The sequence below is a fragment of the Pterocles gutturalis genome, unplaced genomic scaffold, assembly GCF_000699245.1.
Source record: "Pterocles gutturalis isolate BGI_N339 unplaced genomic scaffold, ASM69924v1 scaffold15017, whole genome shotgun sequence".
NCBI lineage: Eukaryota > Metazoa > Chordata > Aves > Pterocliformes > Pteroclidae > Pterocles > Pterocles gutturalis.
The window spans coordinates 5709-28512 of NW_010115612.1; the positions used below are offsets into that span (position 1 = coordinate 5709).

The window sequence follows — 22804 nt, forward strand, 5'->3', positions numbered from 1 at the left end:
CGTATCCCGCCATGTGCAGTAAACAACTTCTTACAGGGTACATTAAAAACAAGAGAATTAGCTTTGTGTCACCAACTTGTATGAATTTTAACATGCTGTGAAAGATTAGAACTTGTTCAATTTGTACAAATAATTTTCTGAACTGTTACAAAAAATCCATATGAAAGGGTATACAAGTGCATTTTTTGAAATAACTAGTTACACACAACTGCAAACTACACTTGGATATAATCTCCATTTTGAGATTTTAAATAAATATATTCAAGACTTTGTAACATTTCTTTAACAATTCCTATGGATTGCCTTATTGCTGTCTGCCTGAATTTTCCCCCCCCTCTATGACAGAGTCAACAGAGTTCGGGGGTTTTTTTTTTGCATGCTTGTATGAGCTTCAGTGGTATTGGCAAGAATATTCTCAGTAGTGCAAACATACTTCAGCAATAGTTCGCTTGTGTGTCAGCTCCATAAAAAAATAAAGAACATTGGAAACAAGATTTTAAATGAGATTCCAAAGCACATGGCATGCATAGCACAGTTTAAATGCACCAAGGAAGCCTTTGTCCAACCTGCCATACAATTCTCTTAGGCCTAGCTTCCTTGCTTTTTTTTTTTTTCCTCACTACAGTCCCCCAAAATAGGACTACAACTTCTCCAGTCATACAGAGTGACTTCATAAAGAACAGGTCCATTATGCAGGTATTCCATTGAGTCCTATAAGTGCTCTTAAATAACAGCTGTATCATCCACCCACGTGGGGGCCTGGAAAAATTTTTTACACAGTCTGCATAAAATGACCAGTGCAATGCAAAATTTGTACTAAAACATGGGGAAAAAAAGTTGATAGTCAAAGCAGCTCCGTAACAGCTCCACTAACTATTCTGCTAAAGATTGACACAATACACTTACAGTTTTCTTCCCTTAAAAAGGCTGCTCATGTTGTTCACAATCCTGTATTTTATTTTGCTTTCAAGACATAACTATTTGCTTTCCTTTCGAATAAACTGTCTGGATCACAATGTCAAGCCAAGTTTCATCAGCTCTGCTAACCTGTGAACACACTGATCACAAAGTGGGTTATATAGCAAAAATGTTGACAAACTCAAAGACAGTAAGGACAAGTTATGTCATACACTCAAAAGATCTCCCCAAAAAAATCAACTATTAAAACATCGTTTCACTTTGACACAGCTTTACATTAATGCTTGTTGCTTCTTCACAGGAATTCCAATATTTTACAGCCTTTGGTGTGAATAGTTCAAAGGACTGCAAGAAGTGTTGGGGTTTGTACCCAATCTATCCTCCTTTCAGCCCACTGTTAAGTTACCACATACTGGCTGCTCTTTGGTGATCACGCATGTGCGGGCACTCCTGGCACACAAGCCAACCTCCTTCTCTTTTATATGAAGGTGCAGTGGTGAGAGAGAAACAGGGGAAGTCCTAGAGGCAGGAGAGGAAAGCGGAAAAGGCAGGGAATTGGTCTGAGGAAGACACACATCTAGTGGAGAATGAGGAATTCACAGTACAGTCTTTAGAATGAGGGGATGCTGGGAGGAAAGCAAATTTTTGTTCTTAAAAAAACCATTAAAACGTTACTTGAAATTCTGCCTCAACTGCCCCAAAAACCAGTATTGGAGAAGTGCAATAGTTTTCTCATAAGACTTCTAAGGAGCTGCAAGTGTAGAAAGTATTTCCTGGTTCCTTAGTCTGACACTCACTGTGAATGCTGGTAATCTGTTTCATCTCTGTGCATCTGTTAATAAGCAACTGAGGCAGGGTAGGCTGAAGCATCCAAGCTGAATTTTCTGCAGCAGACAAACACAAAAGCATGGAACAGAAAAAGGAGGTTACACAGAAAAAAATTACACTGATGAGCACATAAAAAAAAAATACTGATGAGTACATCCAAAAAAAATTTTTTTTAGGATGAAGAAATAACTCCCAAACACATGAGTGCCTTACAACATGAATTAATTCTACTGTTGGCAGTGACAGAAGTACAAACAGGGAAGATTTACTTCAATTAATTCACTTTGTGATTACAAAAAAAAGTCGTGATTTTCCTCTATAAATTAGTTTCCTTCAGATTTATACCTACTTAAGTACAGATGTAGCAACACTGGAGTGATGGACACCTTGCAACATTCTCCTAGGTTTACGATGACATGTAGTATACTTGCAGCTTTCTTCTTCACACATGAAACAAGCTTCTTCACAGGCAGCCATTGTTTGCACTAAACTAAGTTCAACAGGTAAAAAAATAAATGTGGCACAGAAGTTACCTTTCTAGCTGCCAACACGCAGGAAGGATACATAAACCAATGAAATATTTAAAACACAGCACACTGTTTTACACATATAATTCATTTTTCATTTCAAGTTTATTAAAACTTTAGCAGTACAAATGATCCAGGTTTTAGATTATCAAAAGACCAAACTGAAGTCCACATCTTAAAAAAAGGCGTTCCCCAAAATGTCTCTAAAACTTTGAGACAATGGAAACATTAAGTCCACAAACTCATCCGTGCCTGTCATCATCTGTTCCAGGACTTGTTTCATTATCAGACTTTTTATCCTTACTAGGGGCATGATCTCTTTCCTGACTCTTTGATTTTTGGTTTATTTCTTTTTCTGCTGAGGATGTGGTCTTGTCCTTTTCTTTACTGCTGCGTGAATATGATTTTTTTGATTCTCTCTCTTTGCTACTTGGTCTCTTTTTTGAGTCTGGACTTCTGTCCTGATCTCTACTGGACTTTTTATCTTTACTGGATTCAGGACTGCTACTTTCACAGCTTTTTGAACGCCTCTTCCTTTGGCTTTCATTATCATTCCTCTTATATGAGCTTCTGCTTTCTCTATTTGAATACCTCTCTCTGTTTCTGCTTTGACTTTCCTCCCTCTCTGAGCTCCTTGATTCTCTCCTCCTCCTATTTTCTCTTCCTCTGTATTTATCTGGTGTACCTCTCCTTTCTCTGCTTCTTGATCTTCCTCTTCTTCTTGTGTCTCTATCTCTATTCCTTGAATAGTCTTTACTTCTACTGCGATCTCTGTCTCTGCTTCTTGATCGTCCTCTCCTACCCCTATCTCGGCTTTTGCTTCGATCCCTTGTTCTACTGCTGGAACTGTGTTTTCCTCTAGCATGCTCACGTTCTTTGCTTCTTGACTTACGTTTCTCCCTGTCTTTACTCTTCCTATGGTCTTGTTCGTTACTTCTTGAGCCTGCCCTTTTACTTCTCTCCTTGCTCCTACTTCTTTCTTTATCTCTCCCTCTAGAATCATAGCGCTTTTCTTTTTCTCTGCTTTTCTCGTGGTCTCTCTCTTTGCTTCTTGACCTTATTCTCTTTTCATCATGTCTACCATGCTTAGAGTCTCTCTCTTTACTTTTTGACTTCTCTCGGCTTTTACTATGGCTTCTAGATTTAGCTCTTTTCTTGGCCTTGCTTTTGTTATGCTTGTCATCTCTTTCTGAATTCCTTCTTGTCTCCCTGTCTTTACTGCTGGATTTGTGATCTTTTTTCTTCTCTTTTTCCCCTCGTCTGCTTGGACTTTCAGAAACTTGTCTGTGGTCTGATATTTTTCTCTCTTTTCCTCTTCCTGGGCTTTTTTTATTTTCCTTCTTGTTTTCATTTATTTCACTCCTTGGAAAGAGAAAGATAAGATTTTTAAAAATATTTTTAATCCCCTCCACTCTGAAAAATTAAGTCAGAAGTGAGACAGCTTCACAACTGAAACTTAAATCACTTTAGGTCATCTATATTAATAACTATATATTTACAGTGGCATGAATAAAATCAAACAGCTAAGTAATGGGATAACCAAGTCAGCACCATGGTTTTTTGGAAGTAACTGTAATTGAAAATCTCAGACATGTATTACTTTTACTATATATAAAAATTTCAATGCATATACTCTGGAAGAAAGTCTTACTTGTCCCCTTTTATCCATCTTTCTCCACTAGACACTCTCATTCTTTGAGCTCTTTGCATTTCTTGCCTCCAATGTGGAGGAGTTTCACTGCGTCGGAATCGATCTCTTGATCTGGATCTTGAAGGTGTTCGATAGCGCTTAAAGGGAAAAAGAGAAAATTGGGTGTAAGTTTGAATTTCACATGCTGTGATAGCTAAGTAAGATTTTTATCCCTGGTATTTGATGCTACACAGCACCTAACACAACACTTCACATGTATATACCAAGTTTACATAGACAAGTTATTAACTTACTGAAAAATATACTTGACATTCAGCTAAAGCATGAATACAAAATGTCTGATCAAATAACTATTTTTAAAGCAACTTCTATTTCAGGGTTTTTGTATTCTCCTGAAAGGTCTTATCCTGTTGCTTTTAATTAGCACAAATGGAACTTACTTTCCTAACAATTAAAATTCTTCCTAGCTTTGACAAGCAACACACAAAAAAAACCAAACCCTTCCCACTTTTTCTTTAAGGTTTTTACTAGAAATTTGAGGGATAGAGTTCTGTTACTAAAAACATTTGCTATAAGCAGTGCAGAGCATATGGCTTCACAGAATCAGAAGAACCAATCTGACAGCTCCCCCCTGTCAAAAAGGGGAGAAGTCTTTCCCACATTCCTGGGCACAGATGTTGCACAGGTTCTGGTGTTCGCTATAACGCTTTGAGCTAATTTCATTCACCGAATACTAGAGTAACACAAAATAAAGCATTTTTCATCCCTTCCCCCCCTTCAAATAAACTCAGTATGCAAACAGGAAATTTATTTTTTTCTTGTTGTATTCCTTCAAGCCTCAGTACCCAAATCAGTTATGATGCACCATAAATCCTGCCTTTATTTATCTATTAAATCAACCATCCTAATGAAAATGGTTAGTAACACCAGCAGTAAGACTATGCTGCCACCTTGTTTATTTTGGGAAGCATATTGTAAAAGTTTACCCTTGGTCCTCTTCCTTTTATTTTCCTTCCAGATCTTGTCACTAAAAGCCTCCTCTGGTATGTTGACTGTGAATTTGATAGATTACTAAAAATAATTGAAAAAAAAGTACATTGTTTATAACATCAAAGAAAGGAAAGAGAAAATAAAACCCATTTAAAAACCTCTTCAGAAATTAAACTAAATGAAAACACATTTAATTTTATTTTTTATTATCAGTGCAGATAGTAACAACTACACAGTAAAAACTTCAGATTTTGTGACTACAAATATTTTACAAGACTTACAGGTTTTTCCATTTTGAAAGAAGAATTATAAATTCAGACTGGACAGCTCCAATAAATTCTAAATAAAACTGCAATGCATTTTACTTTCTTTTTCTTGAATCAATAACTTTAAATTTTTCATTCACTAAATCCATTTTCAAAGACTAAGCCTTTGTTCTATGACAAAGGCAACAGTTGCCAATAAACTGAAAAATCTTTTTTTTTTTTTTTCATCCAGCAGTGCTCACAACATGGAGCTGTTTAATAGGGAAAGGACTGACTTTAACATTAGAGTCCTAAAACAGCAACATGACACTGTCAGCACATGGTCAGACTCAAAACAGATACATTACCTTTCTCTTTCCTTCTCTCTGCTTTTGCTCTCTTTTTCTTTTTCGTCTCCTTTAGGAGGACTTTTCCTCATCAGGAACCGGTTTTCAGGTACAGGAGGAATTTCTTCAGGACGGACAGTAGATAATGGTTGTGCTTCAGGGTTTTCATCTTCACTTTCACTGGATGAGCTTTATTTTTGTATAAAAAATATTTAAAGTGAGTTATTTGGATGAGGGAAGACCTTTCAACCTATTTAAATAATTCAGAAATTTTCTTAATTCAATACAGAATAATACCACAAGAAATTCATCAAACAAAGCTAATTCATCAGCAACTTTTTTTCCCCCTGATATTTTTGCTCCAAAATGTACAACTGCAGCAGATTTCTGACGAGCATTTTTTTTATCTAGGAATTCCAATGGTGCACAACTGAACATACATTTTCCTCTCTGATACAGCATTTTTTTTAAAAAAATTGCTCAACTATAAGCAAAAGTATTAGATTGTAAATAACATTTCCAGAAGCAAGAGGGCCTTTTGAGTTTTATTATCTTCCAGTGAAACTCCAAGACTTTTGGCATATCAGAAAGAAATAATGTTAAGTATATTTTTTGTTTGTTTGTTTAGTTTTGCTTTTATTCCTGCATACTACATTCTTGTAAGTCCCACCGCATATAATTTGAGTTGCACAGAAGTGAATTTAGGGAAACAAGCTATCACCACCCATTTAAAACCAAGCACTTCTGCAGCTTTTCAAGCCAAATTTACATAAATCTTAGTCCATTCCTTCATTCCTTTACAAGCCGCAGCATGTATGCATGTGAACACGGTCCTCTGCCATCATATCAGAAAAATTTAAGCTTGCATATGGAAACTGTCTCCCAAACTTCAAAACACCTACTTCAGTAGTTACAGAATACTGTTCTGTGGTTATGGGACAAGAAAATGGTACTGTATGGTGTACCTGTAACAAAACTAAACTAAACAAAAATCTCAAAAATTACCTTTTCTTGCTTTTCTTTCTCTTTTTCTTTTCTTTCTTATGTTTCTTGGAATTTTTCTTGTGTTTCTTTTTTCGTTTTTTAGATTTCTCTTCTGAAGCACTCTCAGAATCTGATGATGAATCAGAAGATGATTCTGAATCACTTGAGCTTTCCGAGTCACTGGATGAGGAAGACGACTTGTGTCTTTTCTTTTCTTCTTTCTTGGCTTTAAGTCAGAATAGTATAGACACATTTTAATATCAAACACTTCTAAATAAATCTCAGAAAAATCAACTTATCTAGTATCTCCTTATTACTGTGTCATAAAACTAGTCCATAAAATAGTTAAGAACAAATTTAAATTTTGCAGAAAACACTGTTTCTCCCAAGTACAAGACACAGTATGTCTAGAAATACATAAGAAATTTCCAACATTTTGTACTTACAAATCTCTAAAGTATCAAATTTATACTGTCAAGAACTTACAGAACCATGTAAGTTTTCAGATAACGTTTTATATAAAATAAGCTACATATGAAGAATTATTTAAAACTTATTTAGAAAGTGTTTATTAAAAAACATTGAGGTTTAACTTGACTGCATATAAAATATATTCAAAACACAAACAAGGGAAGTTTTGAAACAGAAAATAAGTGGCATGGACTAAACCAATCGCTCATCTTCTCAGAGGGAAGATTCAAATTGCCAACCTTCCTGCTAAGTGAAACCATGCTCAGAGAACAGTCCTAATCCTCCAGCTCATCATGTGTTGTTTGGCTTTATTTTTTTGTTTGTTTGGGATTTCTTTGTTTTTAACAGAAAGATACAAATAACTTTCTAACCATCTGGTATGAAAAGGAACCCTGCTGAAGAGTAATTAGTCCTTAATTACATATTTCACCATTTCTCATGTGGCTGCTGGAACTACAAATCAGCAATTTACTGGCAATCTGGTAATAGTCTGACAGGAAATAATCCAAGAACAAACACACCTTTTTATGCCCTTTAACTGATGTGAGGCTTACTTAAACTATTAAAAGGGACATAAGTATTATTTCAGAGCCCCACTAATTTGAAAAAAATATATATAATAAAAAGTATACTATAAAAACTTCACTAAAGGAAGTCTAAGCTTCCAAGTTATGAGACTTCAGGTAAATCAGTTAAAGGCTAAGAATACTCTTCGAGTGTGTTATGAAATTCATTATCACAATATTGTCCAGAAAATTAAAAGATCTACCCAGAAAATTCCGAAGAGCGCACTGGTTGTCTTTGGACTTCTGTAGTTGACTTTTCTACTTAGCATCAAATGTTATTTTACTTTGTCATTGCAAATTGCAAAGATAGCCCATCATTCATGACACATCATACTACAGCCACAGACAGAAGAAACAGAACCTTTACCATTAAACAGAAGAAAAATAGACCAAAAAATAAATACTCATGTCCAAACAGCCTGTTTCCTCGTCACAGCAAACAATCCACATTTTAGGAAAACACCTGTTAAGATCTTAGAACAGGCTTCAGATCAGAGACAAACTAATTTTAAAATTGCATATGAATCCTAGCTGAAAGTATTAGCCCATTTTGCAAAGCTTTTAATAGATTGCTCTATCCAAAGAATTCACGGTTTACAGAGATATCACCCGACCTACATCAACATATAAGCAATTTAAATACAGCCTCCCAGCCCCTGCTCTTCTGCATAAAACAGGTAAGGGAAGACCTTAGGCACCAAAGACAGGATTACGACTATGAAGCCTGTCTGGATCTAAAAAACTATTCAGACACAGAGAACACAAGGCTTTCACACAGCAGAAAACATAAAGATCTCTCTCTGAACAGCCTAAGCTTTTTTTCTTTTCTATTAGAGACAGAAATTCAACTGTTTAGTTTAGCCAAGCACTTCTCTTGACTTCCACTTGTGCCCAACAAGATGATGCAATTCATACTTAGCTGTTTCATATCAGTCAGTTACAAAATAAGGCAAGTAAATAGAGAAACTCTTGTATAAAGATACCCCACATAAAAAGATCTTATCATAACTTTCCTATCAGATTTTTTTTGTCTTTGCTCTACAGATAGAAAGGCCTCTTGGGTATTACAATAACTCAAGTGTCAAAAGATAAAAGACTTCCACAACTTCAAAGAATTACAGGTTATTAGCCAGCTTTTTACATACAAACAGCCTTGATTTTTGTACATGTGGATGGGAAGAAAAGTTCCACTTCAGAATTCTCTGCTAGCGATCTCTGATCATATACCACACTTACAGGTGTCCAGAAAAAAAGTTAAAGGGGCAGCTATACAACTTGCAGCATACAGTTATTCGGAAAATTAATTCTTTTAATTCTATACAAACAGATCAGAGATCTGAAGGAAAAAAAAAAGTGATACTCTTGTAAAGAACTTTAGGCAGAGGAAACACTTCTATGAAGAGTAGATCTGGTAACTGCCATTCTGAAAATACAAGTAGCTATTTAATGGAACAGTGTATCAATTTTTGGAATTATCAGTACTAGATTCTCCAACTGCTTAGCAGGTATTACCAAGTTGACTGACTCTTGAGAGTTAGCAGTAGATATCTGTAACTGCAATCATGTAAGCTCAATGTGGAAATTCTCAAATTCAGCACTAACTTGATCTCATTTTTGCAAAACTGCATGATGGCAGGTAGCAGTTTTTCAAGGACGATCAAAACCAGTAAAACTTCCATAAAACTCCTTGCTAAACTGGTCAGAGAGGAGAATAAGAATGAATCTTGGGGATCTCATCAGGTCCCATGGATTTGTGCACCTTCAGGTTCCTCAGATGGTCTCGAACCTGATCTTCTCCAGCGAGTGGTTCTTCATTCTCCCAGTCCCTGACTTGGCCTTCTGCGACTTGGGTGGTGTGGCTTGAGCACCTGCTGGTGAAGACTGAGGCAAAAAAGTCACAGCCTCCTCCATATCCTGGGTAACCTTCTCCTAGCAACTGTCTCCTGTTTGCTTCTGGAGAGGGCCCACATTTTCCCTAGTCTTCCTTTTATCATCAACATACCTGCAGAAGCTTTTCTTGTTGCCCTTGATGCCTCTGGCCAGATTTAATTCTATCAGGGCTTTAGCTTTCCTAGCCTCATCTCTGGCTGCTCGGATCATTTCTCTGTATTCCCCCCGGGCTACCCGTCCTTGCTTCCACCCTCTGCACGCCTCCTTTTTGTGTTTGAGTTTGTCCAGGAGTTTCTTGTTCATCCATGCAGCTTTCTGGCACTTATGCCTTACTACTTCTTTGTTCAGATGCATCGCTCCTGAGCTTGGAGGAGCTGATCCTTGAATATTAGCCAGCTTTCTTGGGCCCCTCTTCCCTCCAGGGTTTTATCCCATGGTACTCTACTGAGCAGATCCCTGAAGAGGCCAAAGTCTGCTCTCCTGAAATCCAGGGTAGTGAGCTTGCTGTGCACCCTCCTCCTCACTGGCCTGAGGATCCTCAACTCCTCCATGGTCACTGCAGCCAAGGAGGCCCTTGAGCTCCACTTCCCCCACCAGCCCCTTCTTGTTGGCAAGAACAAGGTCCAGCATAGCACCTCTCCTCATTGGCTGCTCTATCACTTGGAGAAGGAAGTTGTCATCAACACATTCCAGGAACCTCCTGGCTTGCTTATGCCCTGATGTGTTGGCCCTCCAACAGATATCAGGGTGGCTGAAGTCCCCCATGAGGACCAGGGCTTGTGAACGTGAGGGTGCTCCCATCTGTCTATAGAGGGTCTCATCTGCTTGGTCTTCCTGGTTGGGTGGCCTGTAGCACACGCCCACTGTGGTGTCACCTGTCCCTGCCCTCCCTTTAATCCTAACCCACAAGCTCTCAGTTGGCTCCTCATCCATCCCCAGGCAGAGCTCCACGCACTCCAGCTGGTTACTAACATAGAGCATGACCACCCCTCCTCACCTCCCCCGCCTGTCCTTAGGAGCCTGTATCCCTCTATCCCAACATTCCAGTCACAGGAGCCAGTCCACAAAGCCTCTGTACAAGTTTAGGTATGTTACAGTGAGTACTTTAAAATGAATATGTAACAGATAAAAATGGAGGTGTTAGTGAGCGACTACCTCAACAAACATCAGCGATTCTTAACATGCAGCAAATAATGCCAATTTGGGAAATCCTGTGGCACATAGGGAGTGAAACGACAAGGAAACAAACAAACAAAAAATCCAACCAAAAAGCCCAGAACTATTTACATAGCAAAGACAGAATATCCCGCAAGAGGTTCTGGACATACTTTCTGGTGACATCTAACTACCTCTGTCCAGCAGCAAATGCTATTTTGAACACTGAACCAACCTGGTATGGCCAATTACAGATCACAAAAACAAATGAAACCAATCCTGCAACATGAAGGTCAGTAAGAAAGAAACAGACTTCTATTTACAGTCCAACTCTTCCAGCTCATTAACTTTAAGATCAGGTTTCAACTTATGACCACATTTGAAATAGATACATCACTTCCTACTCCATCCACTGTGACCTATAGTATTTGCCAGCCCTCATGAATTACATGATCATGCTGCATGGCACAGCCAAGCACCCTCCACATCTCAGCTTATTATGGACTGCAGCGAGTCTTATGTTGGCCCTGTCATATCAGACTCCAGGACTTGAAATGAAGAAATGACACGGTCAGAAAGCAGTCAGGCTCAGGCACAGAAGTCAGAACAGATGATATCTTGTAATTCACAGCAGTGACCCTCATTGTATCAAGTCCAATAAAAAAGTGTGCCTTTACTTCAGGATATTCAGACAGATATTTTCCCCAATATTTTTTTCCAGTGTTTAATCACTCTGTTGTTCAGAGTATCAAGTCTTTTTTTCTGTTTCGCATGGGTCTTGCTTCAGTTATTTGCCATGGGTTCCTATTATGTCTTTCACTGCTTGATCAAGGACCCACTGTTTCTTACAACAAAAATTATACACTGTAATCGAGTCCTCAGAGATATGCATTAGAGAACACTATCATACTTGATTCTTGTTGATCAGATGATATTGTTACTGTGAGGAGTCCTGTATCACAAATGCCTTTGGATATAGACGTTTTTGTAGACAACCAACCTACCACACAACTGCAACAAGAGTCAAAAGGGGAAAGAATAATAATTTAAAAAAAAAAATCCACCTCCAGCTTCACTTTGAACAGTTTTGGCTAAAGCCAAAACATTTTATACTTATTGTCCAGTTCACTAGGAAAAAAAATGGAACAGAAAAGTCTGAAACAACCGTTCACAGCAATGAGCATGCAGAAAAGCGGCTAGCAATGGCATGCAACAAGTTTGCAAAAGAAATGAGTACTCCAGGGGCTGAATGGGGAAGAAAAGAGGAAAGGGAGGATACACAAATCAAAAGCCTTGGTAAAACGTGACTTACCAGAATCACCACTTCTAAGACTTCTTATTCCACAGATATTTCATGATTACGAAATGTGTAACTTTGTATTCTGTAACAGTCCTTGATAATTTGGACTAACTTTTTTTTTAAAGAAACCGTACTGACAGAATGACCTAATCAAAATATTGTTCTTTTATGAATTACTAAAGTAGCCATAATCTGCCTTAATTGCAGAAAGCACACTTCTACAAGCAGTGATTCTACAGGGACATCTACATGAATCAAGCCTAGTACTGCTCTGTGCAGAATCCCCTGGAAATATACTTTTCATGAGAAATCTTCATTAGAGGCTCTTGTTAATAACTGCCCAATGCACAAAGCAATTTGATTTTTTTTGTTTGTTTTTTGAATCAGAACATCAGTGTCTTACATTCTTGAAAACATCCCAGGTTTTGATTAACCAAAGTCATGATCTCAAACAAGGCAGCCAGGCTTGTTTGACAAGATCCCCTTCTGAAAAAACTTTGTCAATTGGTATCAAACTCCCACTTGTCTTTAAGAAAATTAATATTATGTTACTTGTTCCAGTTTTTCTTAAGAATTATATTAGTTTAGCTAGTCCATAATGACCTAAGTACTCGCTTTCTTCTTTTTTCCCCCTCAGCTTTCAGGTTTTTCCCTGGCACTTTTTTTCCTGAAAATAATACCATTTGGCCAGAGAGATTCTTCTTTTATAATTTAGCTTCTCTCATTCATTTTCACTAACTCCTCCAACTTTAACGAATAGAAAGAAAAAATAAATAAAAATATGACCAGCATTCCACTTTTCTAGGTGATCGTCCTCTCAAATCCCAGGTGAAAGCTTCTGATCTAGGCCTCTGCAATACTGTAACTGTGATCACTATATCATTCCATTCACATAGCATCCAGTAAGTTAGCTCAGTCAAGCCGTCATCCACCAATCCCTAAATAAATTCAATTCTTCTGTATAAAGAGATAGGTTTGCTTCCTTCACTTCATCCAGATATTCATCATGATATCCAAAAGTCCAATCACCTTTCCTCAACTTTAACCTAAGAGAAAAACATTCATACCAAGCACCTAACTTTGACTATGAGTCCTGCTAGTGTCATCTTGGCTTCCCCGCTGCACCAAAGCATCAGTTCTATTTTCATTCCATAAAGACTTGTCCAATTCCTTCCTTTGTGTTGCCTACCAGACAAGCTCACACCATAAATACTTTAGTTTAAGCCTCCCTTGATACAATAATGTACCCTCCCACAGAAAATCACCATTATACCTCCCTCACTGACAACCTCCTTATTCCTTTGTCTAAACAGCAAATTCTTGGAAGCAGTCTCCTTTAGTAACTGCCTCATATTTCACAGGATCAGTTCCCTTTTGCCTCCCATAGTAACGTGCTATGAACAGTTCCTCTGTTAGATGACTCTCTGTCGATCATCTTCCACGACACTGCCCATCTCCCAGAAACTGCTCCTCCTATCTGGATTCCCTGGCCTCTTCCATATATTGACAGGTCCAAGGTCCTCTCCTGCTCCATTTGCCAGCTTTGGCCAGCAGCTTGGCGAATTTCCTTCTGCTGATGTGATGACAAACTGTTCCTCCTATCTCCACTGCCTCAAGTCACCACACCGCATCAGTAGTTCCATGTTGTGCATTTAGCAAACAGTTCCAGCCATACTATCTCTCACAGTAGCAGCAGATTTCCATTTGCAGGCCCTACAGACAGCCTTTCCTTTTCAAGAGCTGGATTCTCCACTCACCAGGATCTCCATCACAGTCTGTCAGGCAACACTTTCATCAGGCTGACTCTACACTAGTGCCCATTAGGGCCCACACATCCTTGCACCCAGCTCTACCCTCCCACCTGCCTGATCCTGGTGCCTAAGGCCCCCTGTTCTCCAAATACTCCTGCTGCCCACCATCATCTAGTACTGTGCCTTCTAGTCAGCTGAGTGGGCCATCCCATCGCCCTGGCATCAATTTCCCTCCGTGGCACACCAGACCAGTTACAGGAAGCAGAGTGCCCAGGATCCCAGCAGTACTGAAGAGGTACAAGGACAAATGGGTAGGACCAGACAGTCAGATCTTTACAGAAGCCTGTTCTCTTTTAGGAGAAGTTAAATAAAAAAAAAAATTCTGTATTTATTTTATTCACTTTTTTGATGACAAGTACTTTAAAGCCCTGCCTATTGGCTTTAAGTTATCAGACTGCTCAGTGTCAAAAATTTCACTTAGCCATTCAATTTCAAGTGTTCTAGAACGGACTAAAAGGGGAGTGTGGCAAATCAAGGAAGACTCTATATATATATATATATATATATGAGTGGGCATCTCACCCATTCTATACTGGTATTGTTTTATTTTATTTTCTAATCAATGCCACCCGTGCATTTTCTAAGAGATACCATGCTCCTAAGTACTGTCCAGAAAAACAGATTATGTCTTAACACACAGGGTGACTTATGAGTTAATCCAAAAAGTTCTAGAACCTTTGAGAAGTCAGAAGCCAAAGGATAACTTTGCTTGGAATTCTGAGGTATTGAAGAGATCACTTCAGACCCCAAAGTTATTCTGCTAGACATCACAACAGGTAATAGAAATGCATTAAAAAGGAGAGGAAATATCAACAAGCTCAAGTTCAAATGCCTTTATTTTCCTTAGGCCTAAGAAACAGTTATTCCTGTCTTGTGCTTCAATATTCTTGGTGTAACCCTTCATGGTACATATCAGCAGAAGGCGCTATGAATGAAAAACCACTATGTCCCTATCACAGTTCCTACCAAAGATGCATCCTGGGTCTCCTCTAATGAGATTCTCCAGAGTGTCAGCAACATCTTAGATTGAGCCTTATTTTGTAAGAGAAGCAGAATCCAACCTCCAATACCATGTTCAGCTCTGGAATGGCAGAGCAAGGCATCCCTTCCAGAAAGAAAGACAGGTTCTGTCACATTATTGTTTAAGAATATAATTTATAGTAATTTAAAAAGGATATCTGCTACAGGGCAATTCCAGGTTTTTCTACTTTAAGTGCCTGTTCTGAACATTTATCTGAAACAAACTTGAAATAAGTTCAATATCTGCAAAAAAGTAGCAGTTGTCAAATAAAGTCAGACTGCCATAAATCTTCCTAACATGGCACTCTACTTCCTATGGCACAAGTACTTGCCAGCTTTGTACTAAAATTTAGCTAGTATAAGGAAATCCAATACAGAAGCAGCTTTGAGTAAAGCATATATGATGTTTCTTAAATGTCTTCTGCATCAACTCCTTTTAAGTTTTTTAGAAGACAAACTGTACTGCAATGTTATTTACCTTTTCACCAATTGCCCCTCCATCCATCACAACTAAGTTTCTAAATATTTTTATAAGCAACCAACAGGGGAAAAAAAAAAAGAGCAAAACTACCTCATGGTCTTGATCTATGTAAATGTACAGTTGGACATTACCTTTGGATTTTGGAATTAACTCTCCACAACTCAGTATGCGTACTTCAGCATATGGTTTACTAGATGCATCTGTTTTCTGGTTTTCTATCTCTCTCACAACTTCCTGACCTGAGATGACTTGTCCAAAAACAACATGATGCCTGAAGAATTTAAACAAAAGTAAGAATTCTTAGTACTTAATTTTCTCAAGGCAGTTCACAAACAAATATAAGAAAAAGAAAAGAGGTATTTACCCATCTAAGTGAGGTGTAGGTTTAGTTGTTCTGTTGTTTCCACATTTTCATTTAAAGAGAAAAACAAGGTCAGTATTAGTGGAAAGCAGTCAGCATTTGAAGCACGCCATTAACACAAGTAAGGGTGAAAGTTACTTTGAGTGAACTAACAAAACTGAACAAAACTAATATACATTATTCTAAGTTTGTGTGCAGTTAAAAGTATTTAATGTTTTATATATTAAACTACCTATTCAATTCATTACTTTGACTATCACATTTTACTGAACAAAGTGCACATAAATTTGTAGACAGCATCCTCATGTAGAATATAATGAGTATTCTATTTAATAAATTATATAAATACTACCACAAACAAATGTAAAAATTAAGGCAACTGTCTCAGAGCATAAAAACTGCAAATAACCTTCTATACATTAGAAAATAATCAGAAATCGAATGAAGAAAAAGATATCTATGTACAGATTGTCTAACACAGAAGTAGAACTGACTTTCTCTCAGCTTTCCCCTATTACTAGCATTCCAAACGTCAGCCATGGCAGAAGTAAAAAACTGGGATAATTGCAGTAACGATCAGTCAGAAATCCCAAAATAAGGGCCTAATGGTAAGTGACGCCCACAACCCACCACACTAATTAAGGTCATGAAATGTGGGTAAGAGTGATGTATTCCAGTAATGTTTTCTGTAGATAAATTAGATTTAGGAAGAGTCTACTGCAATGTATTTGAAGAATTTAAGTTTTAACTGTAAATGAGACTGCATTGGAAAGTTATTTTGTAACAAAACCCCCCTTCTACTACTTTTGAGAACCCCCAGAGCTGTTTTGCTTCCTTCCAGACAACACTTATTAGAAGTGATAAGAGTTCTACAAGAAACTAACAGGTTTGCTTTCTTGTCCAAGTTAGAACACACAGCTACTGAAAACTACTCAAAGCTCTTTTAGCACAGACAACAAGCACTAAACACAAAATTGATAAAAATAGTCAGGCGCTCTAAACAGCGCATTAGGAAAACGGCTACTTCCATGCAACTTTGTGAAAAGCCATCAACCGTGCGTTTGTACAGTAGCTAGTCTTCAATATTTAAAAGGATTACTTCTACAGCTCACAAATGGCAAACCACACACATGTTTCAGGACAGTACAATACTTACATAAAGAACTGTGAACCATTTGTATCTTTCCCTCGGTTGGCCATTGAAAGGAGAAATTCTTTGTTGTGCTTTACGGCAAAGCTTTCATCTAAAGAAAGTTTATTCAGTTACTTAAAATATACCACATATGCCTAGATAAATGCTATAACCTAAGTAAACTCATTAGATAAATCAGCTAGTTACTTCAGCAAGAAGTTGCATTAAAAATAGATTCAAAATAGCTAGTTTTAAAGTATATTATTTCTTCCATTCTAAACAATGCAATTTAATAAGGAGAAATAGGAGAAATGAATTGTTTATAGCCTAAGGAAAAAAAAAAGTATTCTTGTTCAAGAGATTTGTTTCCTACCAACGTTAGCAGAGACCTCATCATTTCAAGCTGTTGCTCTTTCTATTCTGCACATACCAATCACTGTCTCTTTGGAGCAGAAGTTTTTTTAGCTGTGCACTAACTATTAAGAAACCCCTCACTTTCAGGCAGTTTTGTTGTTTTATTATTTTGTAATACACATGGCTATCCAGTTTGATAGCAATCCCAAACAACTTCTATTTGTCAGACACACAGATGAACTTACCAAGTTCACCATTAAGAAAATAAGTTTAACTTGAATAAGTCCTACTCCTGATGTAATAACTGTAACAGTTCAAACTAAACTCCAATGAAACTGTGAAATGTAATCACTATTCTTCATTTAAGACATCTGTAAGAGATTATCCTATCTCCCACTTTTCCAAAACAGCATAAAGGCTGTTGGGGGATCTAAACTCTTCACACAGAGGAAATCTGCTCAATATTGTTTAGATACAGATGGCAGGAGCAAGCATTAACAAAGAAGAAAAGTATGCTATCTGTAAGGCTATGGTTTCACATCACACTGTGTCGCTGGCACTGAAAGGGACAGTTCCACTCACTCTCCAGTCATCTCTACAATTCCAATGTGTTAATCCAGTGCCAATCTAATCCTAGGGTGAATTAGTTAAGGGATCCACAAAAGTAAAAATTCCCACGAATTCAGTTTCATACTGCGGCTGAGCTGAAGAGCCAGGTTGCAACTGCCAGCAGGTAGGTAGAGGTTTTGCTCCTTTCATCTCCTCCAACCACACATTTCCTCAAACCCAGCTACACATTTTTGTTGGTTCTGATGCTTGTCAAGTTATTGAATGGTGTCCACTCACTAATACAGAAATAAATACAGTTTTTGCTGCAATAGTCTTTGGGTACTTTAGAAAGCTGAATCAGCTGAAAGTTTGATCTGAATGAGAGTCAATGCAAGGTAAGACCTCCTCCTTTTAGCAGTTGCAAACTCAAGGTCCAATATAAAATTGCAGCTCGGCCCTACTAAAATAGTGAATAATTCTTTTGATTGTTTGCTGCAAGCTCAGACAAGAACCAGTGTTAAAAGAAAAGTGGCAGGGAGGATGGAGGAGCATAACCACTCCTGCTGGTGGCAACTAGCCAACACATGGGTTTAAGTGTAATATAAAAACTGCTCCAAGAAACACAGAGATAATACACTACATTCTGGACAAACACAGGCTGAGAGACACGGAGTGCAGAAGAGCTCTGACTGAAAAAGAATCAGGACTGTGAGAAAACTGATGACCTCTTTATCATCAATTCCTCTTGGGTTCAGGAAAGAAGGGTTTTATGCCTTCTCTTAAATATTTGCAAGGAAACCTGACTCCATCACGCCTTTCTTCTTTTCACTGGAAAAAAAAGTCAATCCCCAACTTTTAGGCAGCTGCTCAAGCCAAAAGCGTGTGTTTAAGAACAGTTACAAAAATGCAAATCTGGTAAAATGGACAAATACAAAAGGAGTTCGGTTTTAATTTTTCCTTAATTAAAAAGGTTCATATCTTAAAATTAAAATAAAATACCCTAACCTGGAAAGTCAAAGGCCTCTAAGGCCAGACAAAATCTTAACAAAAAACAATGGAGTTCAGGTCTACAGAATAGAGACTAGAGAATGTAAAGGTGACTGCTTACACCAACACGAAAATAGAGCAGACTAATAGAACTCTTACCTTCAAAAAAGCCACCATAAATGGATTCTCCTCCCCTGCCATTTCCTTGAAAGAGGAAAAGTGACAGTTACAGCTCTAAGTAGTAATAAAAAGAGTCACATTATGTGGAAGATGCTTAATAATACGAAATACTGATCCAACTGCATCCAAGTCACTGAAATTATTCTTCAAGACACATCTTCACAGTCCCAAAGTAAACTTGGAAAACAATTTTCTCCCATTTATTCTGCTATAGTATCCCTTTTTTCTTTATTTCCCAGCAGCAGATACAATATTTTAACTTCACATTTAAGCCTTTTAATAGAAAATACTTTGTACTCTGACTACTGCAATAACAGAGCAAAAGTGTGTGTACGCACATGTGTAAGTTTATATAAGTTTCTATGTAAGTTTTCACATAATGGTTCTTATGAATAAAAAAGGGAAAAAAGCACTTGAATCACAGAATAATTAATATAAGTAAATGATGCTACACAGAGCTCCTGCAACACTGCCCAGAAAGCCAACTGTATCCTGAGCTGTATCAAAACAAGTGTCACCAGAAGGTCAAGGGAAGTGATTCTCCCCCTGTACTCTCTCTTGTGAGACCCCACCTGGAGCACTGCATCCAGTTCTGGAGCCCTCACCAGAGGAAAGACATCAACCTGTGGGATCAGGTCCAGAGGAGGGCCACAAAAGTGATCAAAGGGCTGGAGCACCTCCCACACAAGGACAGGCTGCGAGATGGGCTTGTTCAGCCTAGAGGAGAGAAGGCTCCAGGGAGACCTTGTAGCGGCCTTCTAGTACCTGAAAGGGGCCTACAGGAGAGATGGGGAGGCACTCTTGTTCAGGGAGTGTAGTGACAGGACGAGAGGTAAGGGTTTTAAGCTGAAAGAGGGTAGATTTCGATCAGATATTAGGAAGAAATTCTTTACTGTGAGGGTGGTGAGGCACTGGAACAGGTTGCCCAGGGAAGCTGTGGATGCCCCATCCCTGGAGGTGTTCAAGGCCAGGCTGGATGAGGCTTTGAGCAACCTGGGCTAGTGGAGGGTGTCCCTGCCCATGGCAGGGGGGTTGGAACTGGAGGATCTTTAACGTCGCTTCCAACCCAAACCATTCTATGCTTCCATGAAAATTCTATTAAACAAGCATTAAAGTCTTCTTCAAAGATTCACATCATACCTTCACTGAAGTCACCTCCTTGGATCATAAAATCTTTCACAACCCTGTGAAACAGACAACTTTTGTAATGCAATGGTTTTTGGGTGGATTTTCCTGTACCCTTTTCACCTGAAGAAGAGAAGGAACAAAAAAAGCCAAAATTATGCTCTGTACCTGTAGAATCTCCTCTACAAAAAAGTGCTGCATAAGAACTTAATCAAGATCATCCACTAAGCTCTGAAAAATTAGCTCATGAGGCAGACACCTACCTGTAATACCAATAAGAAACTAGGATTTAAGAAGGCAGAGCAGAAACTACTTTGTCTTTATAGTTAATACCAAAAGAGCTTCTTTCTGACACTAGCATGTAACTCTGGTCTCTTCCATGCAGATTGACTGAAATTAAACAACCAGTTTAGGTTTAAGATAACTGGCACTGCTCAGAAGCATGCAGGAAACACTCAGATCTTCACTTACAATGTGGCATGGTTAAGGTACATGAAAGCTCATAACGAAAACAAACAAAGCAGCAGTGGGAAAGAGAAGGAATCTCATTCCCTCCTGCCCTCGTGATTACAACTGCCATCTTTGTTCCTTATGTCAGCTCCAGTGCTCAAGACCCATAAGCAGACTCTCTGCTTCAGCTACAACACTATCTACTTTACCTGCTACCCTCAAGGAGATAAGGTCTCTGATGAGTTAGAAAGAGCAATGGCTCATGGTGGGTCCTGTGAATGGCAGAGCCAGCCTCAAGGTAACAGTAAGGTAATCAGTGGGACTATGTCGGAAGGAAAAGGATTGCTTCCTCTCAGTGCTGGCAAACCATCAGACTGCATCTTCCTATAATCTGATTCTGAGCTACTAAATTGGCAGCTTTTGTCAAGGGCAGTTGTCTCTGAACTTACCTGTAACAGACTGGTGCCTCCATATGGATCTGACTAGCTAGAAAAAACACTTTTGATAGGAACTTTTATAAATGTGAAGCTGTATCTGTTCCACTAACTTGGCATATGCCTCATGTAGGTATGCCAGGAAAACACGGAGCTGCTTAAGAACACAGCATATACTTTTCAAAACTGCCGGAAAAAAATGAGTAAGGAAAACAAATCAAATAAAAATTTGAATTAATTTGCTAATGATCAATATAATAAACACTCTGTCCATATATTTTCCTCACTATTCCTAAACACATTAAAGCAGCAAAGTAGTTCAGAATCCAAATTTGATTTTTGAATGTCAGCAACTAAGTGTGAATTTAACAGTACTTGTTCCTGACCTGAAATGCTGCTCAAAGGCTTCAAGTCAAAAATTTAAAGCAGTAGCAGGGAATAACAATTTATGCAATAAATCTGACTTCTGGGCAGCTGATAGCAGATCAAGAATGCCATGGTCGCATGATAACATATAGCAATTAAAACGAATCACTTTAAGGTTCAAATTGTACAGATTTTGATAATCTGATTTTGTGCCAGTAAACCTAATGTCAGATTAGAGAATACATACATGCCTGCAGACATCATGAATGGTGCACTAAGTGTTCTAGCTAACTTGACATGAATTAAATTATGCACCCACACCTGATTCAGATCATATTAGTACTGGTGAGTGATTCAGTATTAACAGCTTCAGAGCCTTGACCCGAAAAACAACAGAGCTGGAAGGAAAGGAAGCAGAAAATGCTGAAGACAGAAAGCATATATATTATTTATGTATTCACAAAACTACTCTTGTGATAATAAATTTAAGTTTTGCTAAATTGGCAGCATTGTCAACAAAAGCACGCAGTCCACAGGACAATACTGTTTGAAAATGCTTCCAGGAGAGAATCTTCTCAGTATTTTGTTCAATAAATAACCAAATTTCAGTAAGAGTGGAAATCACCAGTCTCCACGAACAAAGAAAAATTAAAATGAAGAAAAAAAAAACCCAGAACTAATGAATACCAGCAATATCTTTCAAATACCTCAAAATATTATAAAACTGAAAAGTAAGTCTGCGTGGTTGACCTCTTACTGGCTACCTTTCAAGACTGGATGATGTTATATAATGTGAACAGTAACATCTATGCTAGTAACATAAAATCAGCTTACTGTGTCCATATTTAAAGTTCATTAGTATACAGTCCCTGCAATATACTAAGCCAAAGCTACAACAGCTTTGATTCTACATCAGGTGTATATGAGACTTCAGCTAAATCTCTAGAGATACCAAGAACCAATGTTTTACGTACTTATTGTTATATGTTAGAACATGTCAGGAAAAATAACATACACCTCAAACTAGCTAACATGGTATTACATTAAAAATTATAAATAAAATTAAAAGTCTACAAACCTGTGCAAAGGCAGCGAAAATTCTCACATGTCTTTGGACACACATCTGAAAACAGTTCAAAGACCACTCTTCCAGCTAGAAAAAAAAAGGCCATATGTATGATGAAGCTAACTGATATTAGTATTATTCTTATGTATTTTATAGGAATTCTGTTGGTAAATGGATATTTTCATTTTCTTACCAGGTACATTGTTGATGGCTATATCAAAAAAGCAACGGGGTCTCTGGACCTTTACTCCCATGGCTTCAAAAGTTTAAATACTGTAAAGTAATAGAAATAAAATTTAGTTTTTCCTTCTCTGTTATGAAACTACGTATAAGTTAATATAGAAGATTTTACAAAGACAATAAAAACTGCAGAAAAACATTCATGCAAAGTATTTTAGGTAATTTTCATGTTTTGTAGACCCATATGAGTGATTTCATTTGCATTTGCTGCAATTGTACTAAAGTTAAACTTGAGTGCCATATTTCAGACGAGGAAACACAAAACTAAAAGATATTGTAAGGTATTTGGATAATAAAGCTTGAAGTCTTCTTGCTATGCAGATGGTACAGGTAATCACCTAAGTTGTCTGCTCCTAGGATTCTATATCATAGGTAA

The 22804-nt window shown here is 37.8% G+C and overlaps 1 protein-coding gene across 1 annotated transcript; it reads right to left on the reverse strand.

Annotated features, from left to right (window-relative positions):
- Positions 1-2515: 2515 nt before the first annotated feature.
- Positions 2516-22464, reverse strand: PPIG (peptidylprolyl isomerase G (cyclophilin G)). The gene is made up of 12 exons (XM_010075249.1): positions 22382-22464; positions 22201-22275; positions 19888-19995; positions 18727-18771; positions 16702-16789; positions 15549-15578; positions 15316-15455; positions 6512-6716; positions 5528-5695; positions 4911-4995; positions 3925-4061; positions 2516-3635 (listed from the first exon to the last, which is right to left on the reverse strand). The coding sequence occupies exons 1-12, from the start codon at positions 22440-22442 to the stop codon at positions 2516-2518; spliced, it is 2262 nt and encodes a 753-aa protein (XP_010073551.1). The 5' UTR covers positions 22443-22464.
- Between the last annotated feature and the right edge of the window lie 340 nt (positions 22465-22804).

Coding starts and splice junctions, on each gene's coding strand:
- PPIG (XM_010075249.1), bottom strand. CDS start 22,442: ATGGGAGTAAAGGTCCAGAGACCCCGTTGCTTTTTTGATATAGCCATC. Junction 15,456..15,548: donor CCTACACCTCACTTAGATGG/GTAAATACCTCT, acceptor TAAATTCTTCAG/GCATCATGTTGTTTTTGGAC. Junction 4,062..4,910: donor TAAAAGGAAGAGGACCAAGG/GTAAACTTTTAC, acceptor TTTCCCTTTAAG/CGCTATCGAACACCTTCAAG.